General features: G+C 46.7%; 1 protein-coding gene across 1 annotated transcript; it reads right to left on the minus strand.

The window, feature by feature from the left end:
* Positions 1-29: 29 nt before the first annotated feature.
* On the minus strand, positions 30-20,912 carry LOC8040456. Its single transcript, XM_029970681.3, has 6 exons — positions 20,741-20,912; positions 20,549-20,633; positions 12,192-12,310; positions 1,642-1,704; positions 254-295; positions 30-178 (listed from the first exon to the last, which is right to left on the minus strand). The coding sequence occupies exons 1-6, from the start codon at positions 20,793-20,795 to the stop codon at positions 108-110; spliced, it is 435 nt and encodes a 144-aa protein (XP_029826541.1). The 5' UTR covers positions 20,796-20,912; the 3' UTR covers positions 30-107.
* Between the last annotated feature and the right edge of the window lie 777 nt (positions 20,913-21,689).

A 21,689-nucleotide genomic window follows, 5' to 3' on the forward strand; every position in this document is an offset into this window, starting at 1 on the left:
GAGACGAGTAAAAGAAAAAAACGACGGGCTATGGACAAACCGACATTTATTTCAGACCTAGTATCTTACACGGCGGCGGCGCGGGAGGAGATGCATCGTGGTCGACCTCACGCAGACTGCACGATGCTTCGGTAATGGTGGTCGGCCCAGATCCGCTCAAAGTTGCACGGCTCGAACTCTGCAGAAGATGGAACAATACAAGGCCGTCGGTGAGCGCCGAGAATGGCCGACCACGGGTCCGAGCTCGACTCACCTGGAGTGTTGACGGTAGCTGGTCGTTGGTACACCACTCGGGCTGGAACAGACGGTGCACATTTTTGTTCACCATTGTACAGACGTCGTTTCTGAGCATGACGCTGGACTATTATGGCCCCTCATATAACCGCTTTAACTTATATAATAAGCAATTAATATTATTATGTCCACACCGGCCGTAACAAGTGTGTACCGGCAAACAGGCACGTAGCCAGGATTTTGTTTCGGGGGGGGGGGGGGGGGGGGCGCCCATGACAAAATGCTGTATGAGGGGGAGGGGGGAGAGGAGGCCCCAGCAAAATCGAAGATTTCGGGGGGGGGGGGGGGGGGGCGGGCCCCATGGGCCGCCCCCCTGGCTACGCCGTGCCTGCCGGTAAGCCCAAGCCGTTACTCTACTCTTCACGCAGACATAGCGAACGCACTCAAATGATAATAATACTAATAGTCATAGCCATTCGTATTCAAGAACATTCATGAAGGTACACAAGAGTGCGGGGGCAATCAAAGCCAATAATGGCTTTGTGACGCCGCTCATCTAAAAGTTATGAAGACAAATATGGAAGAATGTCCGAGGACAAAAGAGGTAACTGCCGTACAGACAAATCTGCAAAAGCGAGGTTGAAAACAAATAATAATAATAATCTTTATTCGCACCTAGAATATAAAGATTTACCTAAGCAACTGAAGGACCTGGGAAACTGGGAGAGTCCCAATATATAGTACAACACAAAACAATGAAAGTATGTTTACACAGCTGCAAGTTACTCAGCCTCAATGGGCGTCTGGTGTCTCAGCTGTAGATGAGAAATTTATCCAGTATCTTAACCACACCGCCACTTCGGGGGCAGGGGTGGGAATTGAATCCAGGTATCCCGGGTTCTGCAGCGCGAGCTTTCACTCCACGTGCTCCGAGCTGGTGTGCGCCAGCCCACTCGGCTATCGATCCCCGCCCCCCCCCCCCCCCCAAAAAAAAAAAAAGAAAAACAAAAAGAAGATATTTTATAAATATTTTGACAACGTGCTAAACGCAATCAAGCAGCAGCCTATATACCTACCACAAATACAGCCCCCTCTCCCTTTCTACCCAGCCTATGGCGCAATTTCAAGAATAATCTGCAAGTTCACTCACTGCAACAGCCGAACGCTCGTCTCCAATCTGCGCCCTGCGCTGGCCTCCGACAGGCGACACAGAAAATCGACCACCCTTTGTTACCCCGTTTCATGTCTATTGTCTGCTGTATCAACATAATATTCTTCGAAGGATGTCGTTGCTTTCGTTTACCTAGGGGCTTTGCGTCGAACCTCTCGGCAAACTGTAGGTGCCCCTCACTCTCCCCGCGTTTCAAATAGCGGGGAACACCATTCCCGCCTGCAGCGTACGCTCACCTGCGTTCTGGTGCCGGCCACCGTTGCGGGCGTGCTCGTACTCCCGGCAGACGGCTGTCCAAGCTGCGCACAGACAACAACCCAAAATGTCAAAACTCCCGACAAACACGCCTTAAAACTGCCTCCCCTCTCCTTCCTCCCGAATAGTTCCAACGTCTCTGGTCGCAGGCGTCCGTAGCGCGCGCACACTGCCAACACCGGAAGGGCGGACATCCGTTGTTTTGCCGGAACATAGCCGTTCCGTGATCTACTTGCGTTTGCTTAGGACACGAAGGCCCGTTCACACAGTTGCGATGGACTACGACCGACGGGGACAAAACCGGGTTTTAAGCCTCTCGCGACGGCTCGTACGAACGGATGCGTGCTGCTGCGGAGCCGGTCTCAAGACGTCACAATTAGAGGCTTAAAAATCCGGTGTTGTCTCAGTCAAGCGCAAGTGTGTGGATGGGGGATGGTCACCCGTTCACCTATCCAGAGCCGTTTATACTGCGAGTCTGGCCTTTTTAAGGAGAATTTGACAGCCTGGCAACTACAGCAGCGTAGTCTGACAAACGGGGGGATGACGACTTCCGTCCGCCATTTTGTGGCTCTGACTCACAGGAACTCTATGCGATTTCCCAAGAATAAACGAGAGAAGTAAAGCCACTGTGTTATCGCAAAATCCCCTGGTTCTAGCGGGCAACAAGCTCCACCCATTGGCCACACCCTCTCAGTATAAACGGCTCTGCATGCACCTATCTATCTATAAAGTTACCAGCACTGCATTTGACTAGAGCGAAGGTTCTGCGGTGTTTGCGAGCTCAAATGTACGTACTCTACGAAAAACCGTGAATAAACTGCGGTGCCACTGAATATTGTTTGCGTAAAAACTTCACCGTAACACTGTTGGCTTAGTACAGGAGGCAGCTTTAGCATGGCGTTGGCGTGCGGAGCGGCATTACTATCGGAAGCTCGCGCTGCCTTCAGAGCATGCTCTGCTGCGCGCGCAAGGAGCGTTGCCATGCATGCCCATGGTATATAGCCTGCGGTATAACTCTATGCTAAAACTGCCTAGTTCCCGTAACACCGTTCCCGAAATTCCGTTGCTGTAACTGGGGAGTTTGGGAACAACGTACGCAATTTCAGAGCACGCTAGCGCTAAATTTAGCGCTTGCGTTAGCGCACGCTACGCGAGAGAGCTTTAGAATATACGTTCCTCCGCCGCGACGCGAAAGTCCAAGCACCTCTCGCTTGCAACGCCATTAAGACACCGTCACAATTTTTCTTTCATACACCAAATGCCGTAACTTGAGAAAAAGCAAGTTTTTTTGGCCCAGAGTAACATTTTACATTTGTTTAAACGTGAGAATGCGACGCGAGCGGTCGACCGGTCGTGTCCGCTTGCGTCGCCTCGGCCAGAGAGGTCTCGTGTACTGACCTTCGCACACCGTACCTTCACCGAGAGATGTTCGCGCGTCGCTTGGCATCAAGTTGCCGCTGACCGTTGCCCACCTCACTCGGTTTTCCAAACCCAGTGCAATGTCGCGAGGAAGCCGCCGACGTCGCCTTCAAAGCGGCCGCAGCCATGGTTTCGGGACTCGGGAGGCGCCATTTTTTTTAACTGTGCTCGTCTCGGCTTTGGCCAGCTTCTCATCACGAGTCCTCCTTGGAGGAGCGCAAAGACCCTTTGCGTGCGCACGCAATTTCCGAAAAATTGCGTACGCTAAAATAGCGCAAGAAAGCGCGAACCGCAGTTATAGCGATCGGCGCATGCGCAGCGGTGACGATGCTATTTTTGCGTACGCAAAGCTTTAGCGTGCGCTGCTCTAAAACTGCCCACTAATTACCGTAACATCCTTACCTAAAACCGTGGCTGTAATTCGTCACCGTATCGTTGCCGAACTTCCGTGACCGCAAAAACCGTTGCCGAAATACCGCTGCCGTAATTTCGTTACCCTAACACCGCTATCGTAACACCGTTAGGGCAATACCGTTACCGTAATCCTGTTACCGCAATACGGTCACCGTAATTCCGTTGCCGTAATACCGGTGCCGCAATACCGCTGCTGTAATTCCGTTACCGTAACACAGCTATCGTAACACCGTTAGGGCAATAATACCATTACCGCAATACGGTCACCGTAATTCCGTTACCGTAATACCGTTGCCGAAATACCGCAACCAAGTAGGCAACGTATACGGCGAACAAACCGCGGCTCAACACGGTATACCAAAAAAAAAAAAAAAAAAACCCTTTTACTTGGAGGATGTTTTAACGTAAACACACTGCCACGCTCGACCTTATCATCGCAGTTAGATAACGCAATTAGTTCAAATGGTTTCATGAATGGGATCCAGCCACCCTCTTAAAGAAATATTTCCTCCTCAAGTGCCCCTTAATATTACAATTTCAGCACAGGTGTCAATGGCGCTCGTACAGTTAGTAGTGATATCAGCAATCACATTCCTATTCTTTTATATTTTGTGGTCGTGGCACTGCCGTAACAAAACCAATTGAAGTGTGCTTGTTTTCGGGACATATCCGAACGCAATTTATAAAAAAAAAAGGGCCGAAATTGTAAGGAGTGAATGGGCCCAGTTTATTATATAAAAAAAAACATACCTAGATCAGGCTTATAACAAGAGTTATTCAAATCTTCAGCACTTTTGTAGTCGTGTGTGAAGTGTAGCGAACCTTCTGGCCGTGCGCCATTGGAGGGCGGTGTGGAGATGACGGGGCATGAATAAAAGTTAGTGGCTGTGTTTGAGACGTCTCGTGTTTGTCCCCTCTTTTTGTAGCCTCCATCTGAAGTTTTAGAAATGTTTAACTTTAACCAGCTCGCCTGCCTTATTAATATTTATAGTTCGAATCTTCCTTGGCTAACACAGACAGTTTCTAAAAATACTCGGAAGCCTAGGATCACACCTCTGCTCCTCAAACTGGAAAGAAAAGGAAGTATAACGTTTTGAGTTTTCTATAAACCGATTGTCTTCGAGCAATTACGTAACCGCCTGATATCCAAGTTGCCAAAAGCGAAATTGGAGTATCACACCCAGCTCTTTAACCGACATCGCGAAAAAGCGACCAGAAGTAGTTTAGAAACCCATAAATAAAGTGTTCCACCGCCGTAGACAGCATAAAGCGATTGACGAGTCTACTGTCAATGTAAACAAGGAGGCGCCTTGGGTATTCCTAGCAGAGTACTTCAATGAATAATAATAATAATAATGTTTATTGCATGTAAAGTACACAAACAAATACTGACCTGCCAAAGCCTCATTGGGCTTGTCTGGCAGCGTCTGGCAGCCGGCAAACGAACCACACACAAATAGAGTACATAAAAAAATAAAAAACAAAGCGAAATCAACACTGAAACCAAAAGACAACCAAAGTGGGGGGGAGAGGTTATACAGTAATGTTTCTCAGCGCTTTCTTCAGTTTGTACTTTGTTGTGGCATCAATAACACACGACGGGAGTTTATTAAAGCATGCTGGAACATAATACAATCGGGTTCGTTTACCATATCTTGTAGAACTCCAAGGTGTCCAATATCGCTCTTTCGGTCTGAGATTACGGGCAGGGACGTAGGGAGTCTTAAAACTGCTATCCCAGAAATGTCTATGCACGACACTTTCAATGAATAATGAGTTAAAATTTGGCATAGATAGAGTCGCGAACACATCAATGTTGTTATCGAGGCCTAAGTCATAGGAAATGTTGTGTAACATAGAACGTAGTATTGTGTTAATTCTGGTTTGCCAACGTTGGGCACAATGACCGTACACAGATATGCCATAACGAAGTACACTGTAGCCCAGAGCATGTATAATAACTTTTCGGACTGATAACGGCATATAGTATCGAATTTTGTACATCAGACAACACACTGAACGAATCTTCTTACAAATATAAGCAAGGTGGGAGTTCCAGGAAAGATCACCGTCGAAAAAAATACCAAGATACTTCACAGTTGATGTATATTTTACCGGCTCACAAGCACACGATAAACAATTGGACGCATGTAACAGTAAAGGATAGCTGGGTCTAACTTTTTTTAAGGGGTTATGAAAACAGATGAGCTGCGTTTTCGAAGCATTAACAATAATTAAATTAGCTGCAAACCAGTCCATAGTTTTATTCGCAGCAGCTTGCAGAGAAGAAATTGCGTCTGAATAATTGGTAGCTCTGGATAAAATAACCGTATCGTCAGCATATTGAAATAACGAAACTGGCACAGCGTTGTGGAGGTCATTAACATAAATATTGAACAGTAATGGGCTCAAAACTGACCCCTGCGGTACACCAGATTTGATTGACGAAAATGTGCTCTGAAAACGCCCAACTGAAACACACTGTCGTCGATCGCTTAGGAAGTTTTCTAGGAGTACTAAAAAGGGGCCACGAAATCCTAATTTGGAAAGTTTCATTAGCAAAAGTCGATGGCATACGCTGTCAAATGCTTTGCTGACGTCCAAGAACAGTGCGCAAGCAACCTGATTGCGTTCAAAAGTTGAATTCAGTATATCAGAAAAACCCTCTAGAAGCGTCTGTGTCCCTCGACCTTGAATGAAACCATACTGATGAGGTGAAAGAATACTGTGCTTGTCTAAAAAACTTTCCATAGAAATATACAAATGTTTCTCCAACACCTTACTAATACAAGGCAAAATTGAAATAGGTCGGTAATTTTCTATGTTTTTACGCGCACCACCCTTAAACAGCGGAGTAACCACCGCAGTTTTCATTTGTATCGGAATGATTCCAGTTAAGATAACGTTGTTCAAAAGCGAAAGGAGCACATGCCTAAGTACGTCAAAATGTCTGCGTAACTCATTAATTGAGATGCCATCAATGCCCGGAGCCTTGTTAGGCTTGAGGCTAAAAATAATTGACCTTAGGTCGTTTTGGGACAATAAGGGCAGGAAAGCCGAATCCAACACATTATTTAGCAAAGAGCAGGAGTCTGGGTGTTGTTTAGCGATGCCCGACACCCGGGAAAAAAAAGTTGCTAAAATCATTGGCAACATTTTGCTCATCACAAGAAAAATGCGAAAAAAAAAAAAACAGATTATATCTAGCCGAGGACTTCTTAGTATCGCTCAGGTCGTTGATCAGAGACCATGTTTTTTTAAGGTCGAAACGAGAGTTGTTAAATTTATTTCGGAAATGAACTCGTTTGGCAAGACGTATCATGGCATTCACCTTGTGTCTACTCTGTTTAAAAGATGACCGGAGCACGTTGCAACTGGGGGAGCGTTTTGATTGCATCCAAAGCAAGTCTTTTTCCTTGATTGCTACAAGTATTGCAGCAGTCATCCCTTTCTGGTTGACATTACGCTGCTTAATCTTCACAGTATGAGTAGCTGCCTGGCGAAAGAGATTAAGTTGTGCTACTAACTGCTCGTAACTGTCGGCAGGTGACACTGTCAGTAGAAACGTGTCCCAATCATGCTGTGTCACCAGTTTATCAAAGTGCCTGCGGTCAACAATCGAGACTTCTCTTGAAGCCTTTGTAAACTCGAAGGGGCACTCAAGTGCTTTTTGTAGAAGCTTGTTTTTGATGGCATATCGTTTGTTCGGCTTTAGTGAAGAAAAAATGGCCAGCTCTAGATGGCAAGACGTCCTGCAGTAAACTCACAGTAATAGAAATATACGTGCACTAGTTTTCCCTTGGGTCCCTGCGTCGGGTCCCTACCACCTCTAGAACATTTGGTCAATAAAGATAGTTAATTGCGGGGTGATTCTGAATCTTACTATTATTGCTATTTTGGGTGCATTGTGCGTAAATAACGTAATACAGCTTCTTTTTTTTATTATTTTTTTAAACATTTTTTTATGGTAGCGGAAAGAGGGGCGTGTCAGGATCTTTGATGAGATTTCTAATATGGAAATCGGCCGCCCATGAGTGCAATTTCGGGTTCTGTAAGATGGATGCTTAGAGCCCGTAGATTGAGTTATCACCATAAATAGACGATTTCAGAATCCACCCGATTGCCCCTTAAACCAGTGTTGGGTTATTTAGTTCCAAAAAGTAATTCGTTACAGTTAGTTACCATTACAGTGTCCGCAAAGAGAGAGTAACTCTTTACAGTTACCTCTAAAAAGTAACGGCACTACTCTTCAGTTAATTTTCCGAAACGAAAAGCACGCAAGCCCACTGCCCTCCGCATGCATTGTTTCACGGCTTGCTTATTTATTTATTTATTTTACCCTCAAGGGGGCCAAAGAAGGCATTCTACAGAGGGGCGTGTTCCTTTTTTAAGATATAAACGTAGGAAACATAAAAATGTTTACGGTAGGAACCAAATATCCATTAAACAGTGAAAGCAAATAGACAAAGTTACGCAAAAGAAAACGCGTTATTAATAGGCTCAGTATAGCAAAAAAAGATCGGAATCGACAATTGATGCAAGGGATGTAGGCAGGTGATTACAGTCGTCTGATGCTCCAGGAATGAGTGATGCGTAAAATATGTTATGACGGCAAAATGGGAGGCCAACCTCATGATGATGATCAATGCGTGCTGAAACAAATGATGGATGGTATATTAGCAGACTTCTGAGCACAGAGTTACGGGTGGAAGACCTTGTGAAAGATACAAAGGCTCGAGATTCTGCGACGATGTGCGAGGCAGGGGAGATGCAGGCTTTCTTTCACTGATGTTAAACACTAGCGGTGTGGTTATATAGTTAGCCAATATGAAACGTACTTGTTCCGAACGGATTCAAGTGCGCCAATAAGATAAGCGGTACCTGAATTCCAAGTAGAGGCTGCAACAAATTCCCAAAATTAAAAAGCGATTGCGTAAAAAAAAAAAAAAAAAATCAAACGGAAACATAGTAGTGCTTTAAGATACCAAGGTGTAAGTGTTCAGTCATAAAGTACAAGCGCGTGCGTTAACATAACTGTTTTTTTTTTTTTTTAGCACAGTTTTTGGGCGTTTGTTTTCGCCTTTCGCAGCGTCGCCGTAGGCGTAACCGCCCCGCTCAACTTAGCGGGAGATTGAATTGGTGTTGAGGTCACGTGACGCCAATTTTCCCGCTAAATCTAGCGGAGAAACTGAATTTGTTCATGGGTGACGTGACACGAAGTCATGTGACGTCATTTTCCCGCTAAGTTTAGCGGGGAAACTGAATTTGTGTCAAGGTCACGTGGCGTCAATTTTTCAGCTAAATTTAGCCGGGAAACTGTAGGGGGAGGAGGAGGATGGGACGGTACGCAGGAGGAGGAGGAGAGGAGGCTATGGAGGAGGGACATACCCTTCCCTCCTCCTCCTCAAAAGCTGCGCTCTAATTTCGCATTAGAGATTTGTAAACGCCTTTCAATTATTTTTTTTCATCAAATCTACACGTGGCTATATTCGGGTCGTGACTCGCGAGCAAGAACGTACTCACAAGTTTGTGCACGGCCGACATGGCACTCCAAATGACGCAACACATAATTTTAAAAATTGCAAGGAATCGCTAGACTTTACTCGTTCAATGATATCATCGAGGATTGAAAAAAGGCTCAACGAGCGTACACCGAAGATAAAGGTTTAATGAGCAAACTTGTGCCAAAAATGAAATAAAGACGAGCAGCAGCCAACGTCACGGTATCAGCGTGCCCGCTGGCTAAAGCGAGACTGCGAGAGTGTGCCTCGTCGTCGGGAGAGTCTGAGTGAGTCGACAAGGCCGCGCTCGACTCCTTGCACTCATTATCGCGAATATTTGAACTAGAACGTTCGAGAATGAGCTAGAAGAAGAGACTGACTCGGCAACGTCAGGTTGGCTTCCTTATCTTTTACACTCCGGGTAAGAGTAAACTCGAACCTTTTAGAATTACGAAGAAGCGTTCCCTCTACGTCATGCACACGGCAATATCTTATTCGCAAAAAAGGGGGTAGTTACCGAAAGGCAAAAATAACGTTGTTACTTTCATCGTTACTTCGAAAAAAAAGTAATAAAACTACAGTTACAGGTACATTAAAAAAAAGTAACTTTCAACCATGCCTTGTCACCAGTGACATCTCCGCACACACAAAAAATAAATAAATAAAGTGTCGGTGATGTTTAAAGCAGACAAAAATGTACTGTAGTTTAGGCCCACCGACGCTACGAGATAAGAGGACCAATCAAGTAGCGTGAAAAGCGCAATTCACTAGGCCTTTTCGGTTAGTAATTGGTTAAAGACCGACGACCCCCCCCCCCCCCCCCCCCAGTTCGCGCTTTCCACTTCTCCCTTGCTTTCTCCTCTCCCCCTTCTACCCTGTCCACCGTTGCCTGTTTCCTCCTCCCCCATGGTGAGGAGGATCTTCTGCCTTGCAGAATATCGTCGGCCTTTAAGCGAAGATAGAGCACGCACAGAAACATGGCGAACACCATGATGCTGAGCTTTTGACGCTGTCTGATTTGTTCCATCACCTCGTAGCGTCGGCTGCGAAACGACGTACAGCAAACTATAAGATCCATCTCCATACTTCCTGTATTTTGTAAAGGGCTGTACACAATCACGTGTTTTACACCTAGACTCTTTTTCTCTTCTTCTAAGCACTTTGTAAAAGCGAATTTCCAATTTGGTTTCCGCAAGGAAAGGTCAACAACAGAGTCTGCGTCGCTCCACCAAAAAGAAGTTATTGAAAAATAATCTAAACAATATGCTGTTTACCCTTGGTATATTTATTAGTTTTAGCGAGGCGTTTGATTTCACCAACCATGAAATACTACTTTATAAATTATAAACTATGCTGTTAAGGCGTGCGTGGTGTAGCTATGTCCATTTTACATTCCTCTTTGGAGCAGCGTAAGCAATGTGTTGTAACCGATGGTCATACCTCACCTTTTCTGAACATGCAATGCGGTGTTCCCCTTGGAACAATGTTATTTATGGTACTATATATTAATGATATGGCAAATATAAACGAGCAAATAAGATACGTAGAATACGCTGATTATATAAGCCTATTTCTCTCAGCAGACGCGAAAGATGTTTTCAGCCACTTCCTTCATGATCCTACAACAATGGGCTTAATATTAACACCCAGGAAACAAAAGTTTCCGCTTTCAGACCGGAAAACAACGCTCTACCCGTTAATCATAATATTGCACTAGAGTACTCTATACCAGTCTATTTAGTTGCACAAAACGCTCGGAATAATAGTGAGTTTTAGTAGACCGTGTTTCCCGCTCCGCTAAGCCCCTCCGCTACCCGGAACTCTACAGCCAAGGCCATCGGCGCGCAGGTGCAGTGGCGGTTTCTTCGTAGCGGAGGGCTAGCGGAGCGAGAAACACGGTCTACTAAAACTCCCTAATGTTTTCCGAAGATATTTTGCGGAGTCATTGCGTTATTTTGTAAAAAAAAAAAAAGGGCCTGCGAAGGGTCGTTGAAATTATGTCCCACTGTCGCGATTTTGTTTCTCCAGTTAACGCTAAATTACAAATTTACAACCGCACTATTTCAGTCATACATCAATTATTGGCATCTTGTTTGAGGAAAAACTTAATTACGCTTCGTTCCTACGTAAGATTTCGAAGCTCTCCGAACATCCTCGCCGTAGAAACACCCGTCTTTCGGAAAAATGGAAAATGCCACGAGCCCTTATTAACATACTTACCAGTCCATTACACATTGTTTACCTTCATTGTGCAATAATTTTTTCATTAATAATATTGTTTCACGTAAGAGTGACGAAAATTCATATAATTAGTGCATTCCAGGTAAAAAAAAATAATTTTCTCAGGACCGCATTACTCGTAGATACTTATTAATTAGTTCGCAAATTAATTAAAAATGACTTATTAACTTTTTTTTATTTCGTTAAAATAGACATATCGTTCAGATCAGAGACTTGGTGAGCGTCATCGCTTAATCAGTAATTTTCCGAAAGAATTTGAGCGCGTGAGAAGCGTAGTAGTACGTGCACTAAAGTTACCACTCGTGAAGCAGGTACAAGGCTAGTGGTTGCGGTAAGGCGCCCGCGCAATTCTTCCGCCTGTTATCTAGCCCCAGGCTTGTACCTGCTCCACAAGTGGTAACTTTAGTACATTACTACGCTTCTAACGCGCTCAAAGTCCCTCTGAAAATTACTGATTCAGTGGTTTTCGATGAGGCTCAACAAGTTTTTGATCTAAACCATATGTCTAATTTCACGAATTAAAAAAAAAAGTCAATTAGTCACTTTTCATTAATTAGCGACCTAATTAGTAAGTATCGCGAATTTTCAGACGTCCGCCACCACCAGTAATGCGGTCCCCAGAAAATTATTCTTTTACCTCGAATATACTCACTGTAGGAATTTCTGTCACTCGTACGTCAAACACCCAGTGTGTGTGTGTGCGTGCGTGCGTATGCGTGTGTGCGTGCGTACATGTGTGCGTGTGCGCGCGCGCGTGCGTGCGTGCATGCGTGTGTGCGCGTATATATATTTCTTATTTTTATTTCTTGATTGGCAAAAAGGAGGATTACTAAAACGCCATGCTGAGCCATCCGCTGAAAGAAACTGGTTGGGCCAAGCGGCCAGAACAACAAACAGGGAAGCGTATTGTAGAAAGAAAGACGTTGTATAGTTGCGAACGTCTTCGATGCACTCACAGTCGTGGAGGTACTGTGCGAGTTCCTCGTGCTGCGGCAGTCCCGAGTCCTCCTGCTGCCTGCGCAGGGGAGAGTGGAGCCGTCTGCTGTTCACCTGGCCGAAGACCGGCCGCGGTCCGCTGCAACCAAAGCGCGCGTTTGCTTCAGTCACCGATAACCAAAGGCATATAGCCTCCGGTATACTGACAAAGCCTGGCAGATCGCCACGAGAAGCGGCCGCCGAAATGGAAAAGATGGAGCGGCAGACAACGGATGAGAGGAGAGCCACGTGACTGGCGCCCCGCTGCGGCGAGACGTCGAAACACACTTCTCCCGAGCGAACAAGTGTGTTGCGGGTCCTCGCCGCTGCAAAAGCTGTGCGCTGACGTCCAGGTTCTCCGAGAAATGGCTCTTAGATGCTCTGTGCTACCAGATCCTCGCGCTCCAAAATCTGCGACCGAGCACTCTATGGCTCCGTCGTCAAACTGCCAGGCTTTGTGAGTATAGAGAGGAGGCTATGCCATAGACCATCCCAATCATCGGCTTTTTGCGCGCCGCCATCGTTTGTCTGCTGGGCTGTGGAAGCGTGTTCTGAGCTTGCGTCAAAACCACGCGCACGTGTTCAATCACCGAGGATGAAGATACGGCCGCGGCGATATCAAAGCGCGGATGATGTTCCTGTCAATCGTGTATTCGTATCGACGGCCTTGAGCCTGCTGCACGAGTGGTGACTTTAGAGCAGCCCCACCCTTCCCACGTGCTTCAGATAGTCCCGAAAATTGACTGATCTAAGCGATTTTGATGACGCTCAAGTTTCTAGTTAGAACAATATCGCTACTTTCACTAATTATACAGTTAATTAGTACATTTCAGGCAAGTGTTTTGCTAATTAGTATGTTCCTTACAGTCTGTGACGTATTCTGTAACTGACAACTTGTTCCCTCAAAAAGAATTTTTTTTTTCCTCAAACAACTTACTTTTAGCCAGTTTTGAAAGTCTCCGCAGGCACCCGGTAATTCTTAATTTATTATTTAGGTTTTATTAAACCACATTCTCAAATCTTGAACATTTTCCCTCTCAATATATAATGTTCCAACTTCGATGATAACTTGTGCACAGGGCCTCTGGAGTGAAAATAATTTGAAAAAGGTAACCAATTAACTGTACATATAAAAACAGAACAAAAAAAAATCATTTTCGAAATCCTGTTATTGTTAGTGCTATAAAAATTTACCCACGGCGGTTAATACAAATGAGAGAGCCTTAAATTACAAACCATCTCTGGATGTTGCATAAGAAAAAAAATGGCGGCCACGCGGCGGTAAAAGGGAATGCTCCAATCCATGACCAAAATGGTGCCCACGTGGCCGCCATTTTGGTCATGGATTGGAGCATTCGGGGCAATATTTTCGAGACAAACAGTATGGCGTTTCACGTTACAAAGCAGACAACTGTGCCAAAGACACCCCAGAGATTTCCTATAGAAGGAACCTTGTGGTCTCTGCTGTTTGTAAGCTCGCCGTTTTGCCATCTTTAGCTTTCATTTGCATATACGACTACTTTGGGCCCACACCTGATGTTATAACAAGATTTAGAACACCAACGTAATGGCAGTTTTCAGTAGAACAAAAACAAGCACACCGTACTTGCCCTGTCGCACAACTCACATGGGCTCAACAGGCATTGACAAAATATATATCTTCGTACGGCAGTTTTTGCTTTCCTGGCGATTTTTGTAGCAACGCATTATAGGAAAATGTCTATGAAAGCTATTGTCTGACAACTAGAAGCGCGAGCTCATAGCTTTATATTGTGGGGATTTCTCTGGTTTCCCTTCCACGATGGCTGTGATAACGGCCGCGGGTCGGAACGCTCGGCCCCGCCGTGAGCTCCGACCTGTTCGTGAGGCGGAGGGTCGCCTGGCTTGGGGGGCTCTCCCCTCACACTCTCTCGGGGGGACTGATTTCCGTTCCCCGCTCGGATGCGGATCACAGCTGATAGGCGAGGAGGTCTCGCCTCTAGTTTTCCCGCTTTCGGGAAAGGGGACTCGTCCGGGTGACCGCGAAAGAGATAGGACGTATGTCGGCGACTTCTCCGACGCTTCCCCGGTCTTGGCTCTCCGGAACCCCGCGTCTGGCAGGTAAGGACCCGTTTTTACCTTGCCGGCGCGGGGGGCATTTTGGATGGGGACATCGTAGTTCTTTTAGAAGAGTATTCTAACAAATGCTCCTGGAGTTGTAGGAATTCGCGTACCGCCGCCGATAGGCCAGATCCCACGTGGTCCGTCAACAACCCGAGTCCAGGCTGGTTAATTCTTTCACCGGAGCGGGATTCCGCTCCCCGTTTATTGGCACAATAAAACACAACACTACAAGACACTCATTCTAAACTACAAATACACGCGACATTACACAAATATTTACAAGCGCACGTTAAGGGGCCCTCCGGAGCGTTCTGCGATGGTCTATTTATGGCGGTAACTCAGTCTACAGGCCCTAAGGATCCTAAAAATCATAAAATTACGGTCATGCGCGGCGGATTTCCCTATTAAAATTGCTATCAAAGTCCTCGGCACGCCCTCCTTTCTGAGATGACCCCGGAAAACGGGAGAAGCATCTTTTTACGCGTCAGCCAATAGCAAGCGAAGGATTCCGGCTTCACTGCGCGTCACCAACGCGGCCGACCGCCGACCCGCGGAGGAATCCCTCGAACACGCGCGGACCGTCGTCAAGGAGCACGGACTTTGTGCTCGGCAGTCGTCGTTCGTCGCACCGCACCTTCGCGCATCTACTGCAATACGCAGTCGCATTCAACAGATGACAAGGAAAAGTTTGACTCGTTAACGTGAAAGGATCGCAAAGCTGGCTTCGGAGTCGGGATCCACGGGAAGAAGGAACACGTGTCTCGCAAACGCACGCCTGCAGACGCCCCGGGAAGCAGACGAGCCGACGCGCCGACGCATCACCCTCTAGCAACAAGCTTGCGGGGAGAAAACATAGTTCGCTGGTTTTAGAGCGATAATTGCGGACTAAGTTTCCCGCGCACCACAATCAGTTTACGTTTTTCTCAAACTCTAATTTACAAGCTTAAAAAGTGTTGCAATAATAACGTTCGCATTCACCGCGAGATGCAGCATTCCCATTGGTCAAGTTTTAGCGATGGACAGGGAATGGGGGATTGTCTTCCAAGAGAAAATAGTCCCGATATATTTCTACTGCCATCTGCTTAATAAACGGTTTTGTAATCTAAAACATTGTATGCATATTAACTTGCACCTACTACGCAATATAACAACATAAAAGACGATCGCAGAAAGCTCCGGAGGGCCCCTTTAAGCCCAAAGCTAAACACAAAGAGGGCCCCCAGGCAGAGAGGCCTTTCGCCCCCTGGCCTCCGAGTATATCAAACACCTGGTATATCTCGATCGATGGGCGAGCCCGCCACGGTTAAAGCCCCTCGATATGTTTTCGTTTAGCCACGGGGCGCCTGCAGCGCCATCCAGTGGCTACCCATACAAAAATGTCCTATGGTCGGCTATAGAAAATTCTTTGTATGGTCGGCTTTAGCTATTTGGCCCAATTAGCTAAAGAATTTTCTATGGCTGTCTTTAGCATTTTTTATGGTCGCCTTTATGGGGCTCTTTAGCTTTGTCTATGGCCCTATCGCTGTCCAGCCACAGCGCTCTTTAGCTTGTCTAATGGTTGGCTAAAGACTCCTCTATGGCTTATCCTATGGCTCTCTTTAGCCAGCAAACTCTAAAAAAATTTACTTCAAGTTCCCCAAACTTGTGAACGCTACATGGTAGATATACATACATCCCTGAACACACAGAATACACACAACACAAGCAGAACACTACCCCACACAACGGCAACAACGCAGCAACACCGGACTGCCATTCATACATTTAGTGCGAACGTACGTTATGTTCGCACTAGCTGTATATATAGCAGTCTAATTTTTGAATCCGACTTTCCCGGTGACCCATCATTTGTCTCAAAAACACGGAGAGGCGGAGCAAATATTACTCGTACTTAATACATTATTTGAATTGTCTCTTGGAATAGCCCCCATCTCTTAATTCGACACCCTGAAAAAAGCAAATGTAGATCATTAGGCTAATTAACTAAAATTTATTGATTATCTTTTTAATATGTTTGATGAATCACGTTGACAATGCAGTGATGACATGCAGTACACTGGTGCTGAAGATTTCAATCAAGCTATTGCTTGGTTGCAGTGTTCGGCGCCATTGTAATTTATTTTCACTTTTGGGGGGTAATAATTAATTTTAATTGTGGCACAAATATTTTAATGGATTTTTCAAACAAACAATATTACTAATTTTCACGACTCGTTGCAACAGCAGAGAACATATCTTGGGTCATGGTTTTTCACCTCCATTACAAAAATTTAGTATTGATTTAATTTTCTAACGTGGAGTGTTTTTACTAAAAAGTAAGCGCCGGTAGTGATTTTCTATAGGCGTGGAAAGAAAATGTATTGGTTCTTGGCCTTTAGACTCGGGGCCATAAATTTTTCTATAGACGAGTAAAGATAAATAATTGGTTTCCAGTATTTAAACTCGGGGCCAAAGAAGTTTTTATAGGCGGGTAAAAAACATTTCTTGGTTCGCTGTCTTTAGAAATGGGACCATATAATATTCTATAGGCGTCTAAAGCAATTTTATTGGTTCCCAATCTTTAGACTCTGGGCCATAAAATTTTCTATAGAGGGTTAAAGACAATTTATTGGTTCCCAGTCTTTAGACTTGTGGCCATAGAATTATCTATAAGCGGGTAAAGAAAATGTATTGGTTCCCAGTCTTTAGACACAGGGCCATAGATTTTTCTATAGCTGCCTGCAGCTGTCTTTATGGATTTCTATGGCCGACCATAGAGGGCCATAGGGGGTGATAAACAGCCATATAAATTTCCATAGAAAACCATAGACCATTTTTGTATGGGTAGGAGAGAAAGCGGCACGTCGGGAGCCGAATTCGAGATCCCTATCGACCCCGCGGCGACACGACCATATGATCGCGTCTGAGGCGAGGCAGCTACATAGCTGCCTCGCGGCCAAGCTGGCAGAATGGTTTGATGGGCGCCCTCGTGAATGTACGGTACGCCATAGAGTCTGTCCTTACTCTGGTACATGTGTCTTCTCTTCCGCTATATTCGAGAGAGGGAGAAAAGGTAGACGATCATTGGCACTGACGGAGGTAATTGATCGAACCGACCCGCGGTAATGTAGCCCTAAACGTCGTCTGCATTGCCGCGGAGATGCGGGGACCGCGCGCTACTAGGTTTGACGTCTCCCTATAGATCGCCGCCGCTGTTGAGATAACCTTTTCGTTACTCTATCGGTACCTGTGTTAGTAGCTAGCAAATCCCACAACATTTAGCAGTAGCTCCTGCTGAGCGAGAGTTTGCGCAACCGAAGTGCCTGCTTGAGCATAGAGGTTCCGCTCATAGCCTATTGGTATTCGCGGTGAGAAGCTCGCTAGGGGCGCTTGTGTTCTCACTATAAAGCCCCTCCATCCTGGGAAAAGTGGCGCCATTCATTGTTGTCGAAATGCTCGAGGCACGGGCCGCGCGCCAATTCTAAGAAATTCATGGCGTCTGAAAAAAAAAAATTGGGTTGTGTTTATGTTTATGCAGCCTAGAACTTGATCTGCCTCGACGGGCGACGAGTCCCCCAGCTGTAGATGAGCAATTTAGCCAGCGCAGTACAACCGCTAGCCTGGGGTCTTTAACGTGCATCAGGCAGTAGTGATACACGACCGCACGCCGGTACGATGCTCATCCAGATCGAAACGGGCAGGGATGGAGATTGAACCCAGGATCCCTGGGTTCTGCAGCGCGAGCTTTCGCTCCACGTGCTCCGAGCTGGTGTATGGCGTCTGAAATCCAGCTCAGAGCTGTGCTGTGCCGCCATGATCTTCCTAAGGGCTGCACGTTGCATGCACGTGCCTCCTGCATCGACGCACCTTGTGCTACTTTTGAAACATGAAGGGGCTTTACCTCACAATGGGCAGCGCACGTGGTACCCACGCGGTTATGTTTTAACGTTCGTAGTGCATAGAAGCTTGGCATGGCACGTGCTTGCACCAGCAGAGGAAGTATCCTCACTCTGGGTTGGTCTGGGTCAGCGCAGCACTGAGCTAGATTTCAGACGCTATGAATTTCCCAGAAAAGGCGCGCGGCGCGTGTCTCGAACATTTTTTCAACAATTAATGACGCCCCTTTTTAGACAACGCGCCTACAGCGCCATATTTCCCCTTGTGGTGTTAGCGTGCGGCTTCACTGACTACAGACGCCGGTACGATGCTCATCCGGATCGAAACGGGCAGGGGTGGGGATTGAACCAATTGATTGAACCCAGGATACCTGGGTTCTGCAGCGTGAGCTGGTATGCGCTAAAGTCACTAAATCCTGGGAAAGATAACGCCAAGCTCCCCGTGTGGTCGCCATCGTGGTCCGTGAAATGAGCAATTTCTCCTTGACCCCTCCGTTCTTGGTGAGCCGATCTAGATTCGCTGGTGACGAATAGCTTTATGGAGTGGTTTTTTGTACACCGAGATTTCGCTAACCACACACCCGCGAAACAAGCGTACATCTTCGTACCACCACCAGATGCTGTGTCGGTGCTTGGAGGCACTGAAAAATAAGTTTACTGTATTGAAATAAGCAAGGAGAACAATATAATTGTAAGAGATTCATGGAGATAGGCCTGAATAATAAGTTGATTGCATACAGAGTGCCAAAGACTCTTATATTGGCGAGGAACGCCTCCAGTACAATGATGCTCCATGGTAATCTTGGCGCGACTGGTTTAGAACGACCCTCTATACTTCGTTTCAGCTTCGGTACAGACGCAGCCAAAGCTACAAGCGCGAGCTCCGGGCTTTCAGCATCCCTGCCAAGCACGTGCGCTCGTGCAGTGCAAGCACTGTTGTGGGCAACATGCTCGCGCTTGTAGCATCGGCTGCGTCTGGACCGAAGCTGAAACGAAGTAGCTTCGAAGATTTAAATGGACCAACAGCGATTTCCATGGCAACGTAGACCAATTAGCCAATCGCCCAGCTATGTTTAAGTCGCCTGTATGTTCGTATTTGTTTGTGTCCGGCTAGCAGGTAGGGACGGCAATGGCGCTACTTTCCCAGGATCCAGTGACTTTAGTATGCGCTAGCCTACTCGGTCACCGATCCCCCAAACAAACTGTCTGTTTGACACTGCAGTTGACAGACACACAGAACAAAAATTTGAAAGCTCATGTATCGTCCCTCATCGTGCTAATTGCCCTATTCGACGAACTGTCCTTCGAGCTGTCCGTCGACCAATGGGTCGGATTCGAGTCTAACTGCCGCACCTGCTTTTAAAGCAAGTGATATTTGTTTGTCTGTTTGTGTGTGTGCGTGTGTGTGCGCGTGCGTGCGTGCGTGTGTGTGTGTGTGTGTGCGTGTGTGTGTGTGTGTGTGTGTGTGTGTGTGTGTGTGTGTGTGTGTGTGTGTGTGTGTCAGTGTCAGTAACCTGCGTTTGTTGTACTTTGTGGTGTTCCGCTCAGCCCTCAGGTCGAGATTGTGATATGCGATCGTGCTTCGCTAGCGTATGCCACGATAAATAGCGTGGGCGAAGCCCCATTGAAGATTTTCATGTTTATAGTCTTCTTCGATGTAAACGCAATAATATAACAATAAAAAAAAAGAAGCTTACAAGAAATCAAACCCAGAACACAGACAATCCGTGTTCTGCTTTTTCTTTTTTTTTTTTTGTAGTCAAAAGAAAAAGAGAAAAGAGGGGTAGCCAGGAGAAATTTGGACCCTCTCGTGGTCGAAATCTCATCAAGGCAGCATCGAAGGAAGATCTCGAGATCACACTCGGGACGGAACGTCCGAAAAAAAAAAAAAACGGCCTGGCGTTTCTAACGGCGTTTTCGAAATTAAATCGCCGGAACAGAGAGGGGGGGGGGGGGGGGGGGGGGGGGGGGGTTATAGCCGCCTTTACCCCCTATATATTAGAAAAAAAAATACTGCAACCAAATCGGGGAAGGGGAAAAAATGCTTCCTTCCCCTCCACCATACCACACACGCCGCGACCACCGTAGTCGCACCCCCCCCCCCCCCCCCCCCCCCCCCTCCTCATCCCCCGAAAAGTACGAAGCCTTTGGGGCTCCTTTATGATTTTAAAGGTTATCAGAGCACGAGGTACGTCAGCGTCCTCGTTGGAACTTCGGGCGACCGTCCCCACATGCTCCCTACGTCCCCGAGCTCTGGAGGACATGCAGATCGCTCGTGCCCTTTGCAAGACCGATTGGCGTACTGCCGCCGGTCGTACGAATCCCAGCGGAAAATGCAAATGGGGATCGGAGAACTGTACCTCATGTCGGGGTGTCCGTTCTGATGGCTTCCATTGGTGGCCGCTCGTGTGGCGGGTTCCGAGCTTGCGAGTTTGGGTGGCACGCCTGGTTGAGAGGGGGGTCGAAATATCGGCGTGAGCGAGCGAGACCCGTGCGACGACCTCCAGCGGGTCCCACGTGGGTTGCGCGGACGGCGACCGTGCCCGACGTACCTAGCATGCGGGACTTGGAGAGCACATGGTGGGGGGCCTTGGACACTGTATACATTCCTCACGTGGCCGGACCCCTCAGCGCTCAGCTGTCCTCGCCGCCCGGAAAGTTCGCTGGCGGACCCTCTTTGCCAGCTGACGGCAGTCACTAGAGAGCCCAGGCATAGGAGAGGGAACAATTCAGATCAGGGAGAGCGCTTGCAATTTAATGGCGGACGGGTCCCGCGCAAAGTGGTTACTCATGTGCAGGCTTATGCGTTCACCGCAGCGCGGCGAGAAGCTCAAGAAAAAAAATATGAAAAGAATCAGAAAAAAATACAACAGCCTTGAAGTTGTTTGCGGACAATCGACGCTTTTGACTCCTCATCGCGTCGCAGCATCTATTGCAAAATCGGTTCGTAAACCACGTGACCCCAATCATGCAGTTGCAAACACTCTAAAACTATCGGCACATTGACGTCCGCACGTTGTGGTGGCGCCGACTGGCGGCGCTTAGGGGTACCAGCAGTACCAGGAAAATTTAGGTTCGGACGCTGAAACACAATTTGTGTTGAAGTTAGAAACTTTGAATAACGTGTGTTGTTTGAATAAAGCTGTTAAGTGACTTTTACGACATGTGATAGGACAGCCGCAGTGGAAAACGGAGAAAGGCATCGCTTCCGCTTCGAGGCTGTCATCATCATCATCATTCGAGTCCCGCGCGTTTTAAAGTCTATTTATTCGTCCTGTTGCATGATTTATTTTGTCCCATTGAAACCACTAGCTGGTGACTCCTAAGCAAGTGAGTAACGCTTAGTAGGGCCTAAGGAAGGTTCAGCACATCTTTTCATAGGTGATAAACACCACTACGTCGAAAGGTGATATGTGATATCTACACACGAATCACGTAATGAAACGTTTGAGACATCTATAATTGTTCATAGAAAGTTAAGAAAACACCGTTTATGTTTTT

The sequence above is a fragment of the Ixodes scapularis genome, unplaced genomic scaffold (assembly GCF_016920785.2).
Source record: "Ixodes scapularis isolate PalLabHiFi unplaced genomic scaffold, ASM1692078v2 PGA_scaffold6__148_contigs__length_123643588, whole genome shotgun sequence".
Taxonomy (NCBI): domain Eukaryota; kingdom Metazoa; phylum Arthropoda; class Arachnida; order Ixodida; family Ixodidae; genus Ixodes; species Ixodes scapularis.

Bases quoted from the DNA above. Each gene is read 5' to 3' on its own strand.
- LOC8040456 (XM_029970681.3), bottom strand. From the start codon at position 20,795: ATGTATACAGTGTCCAAGGCCCCCCACCATGTGCTCTCCAAGTCCCGC. The intron at 12,311-20,548 runs GTACAGTTCTCC...CTTTGGTTGCAG, and splicing joins AACGGACACCCCGACATGAG to CGGACCGCGGCCGGTCTTCG. The intron at 296-1,641 runs GTGAGCGTACGC...CGTCTGTTCCAG, and splicing joins TGGCCGGCACCAGAACGCAG to CCCGAGTGGTGTACCAACGA.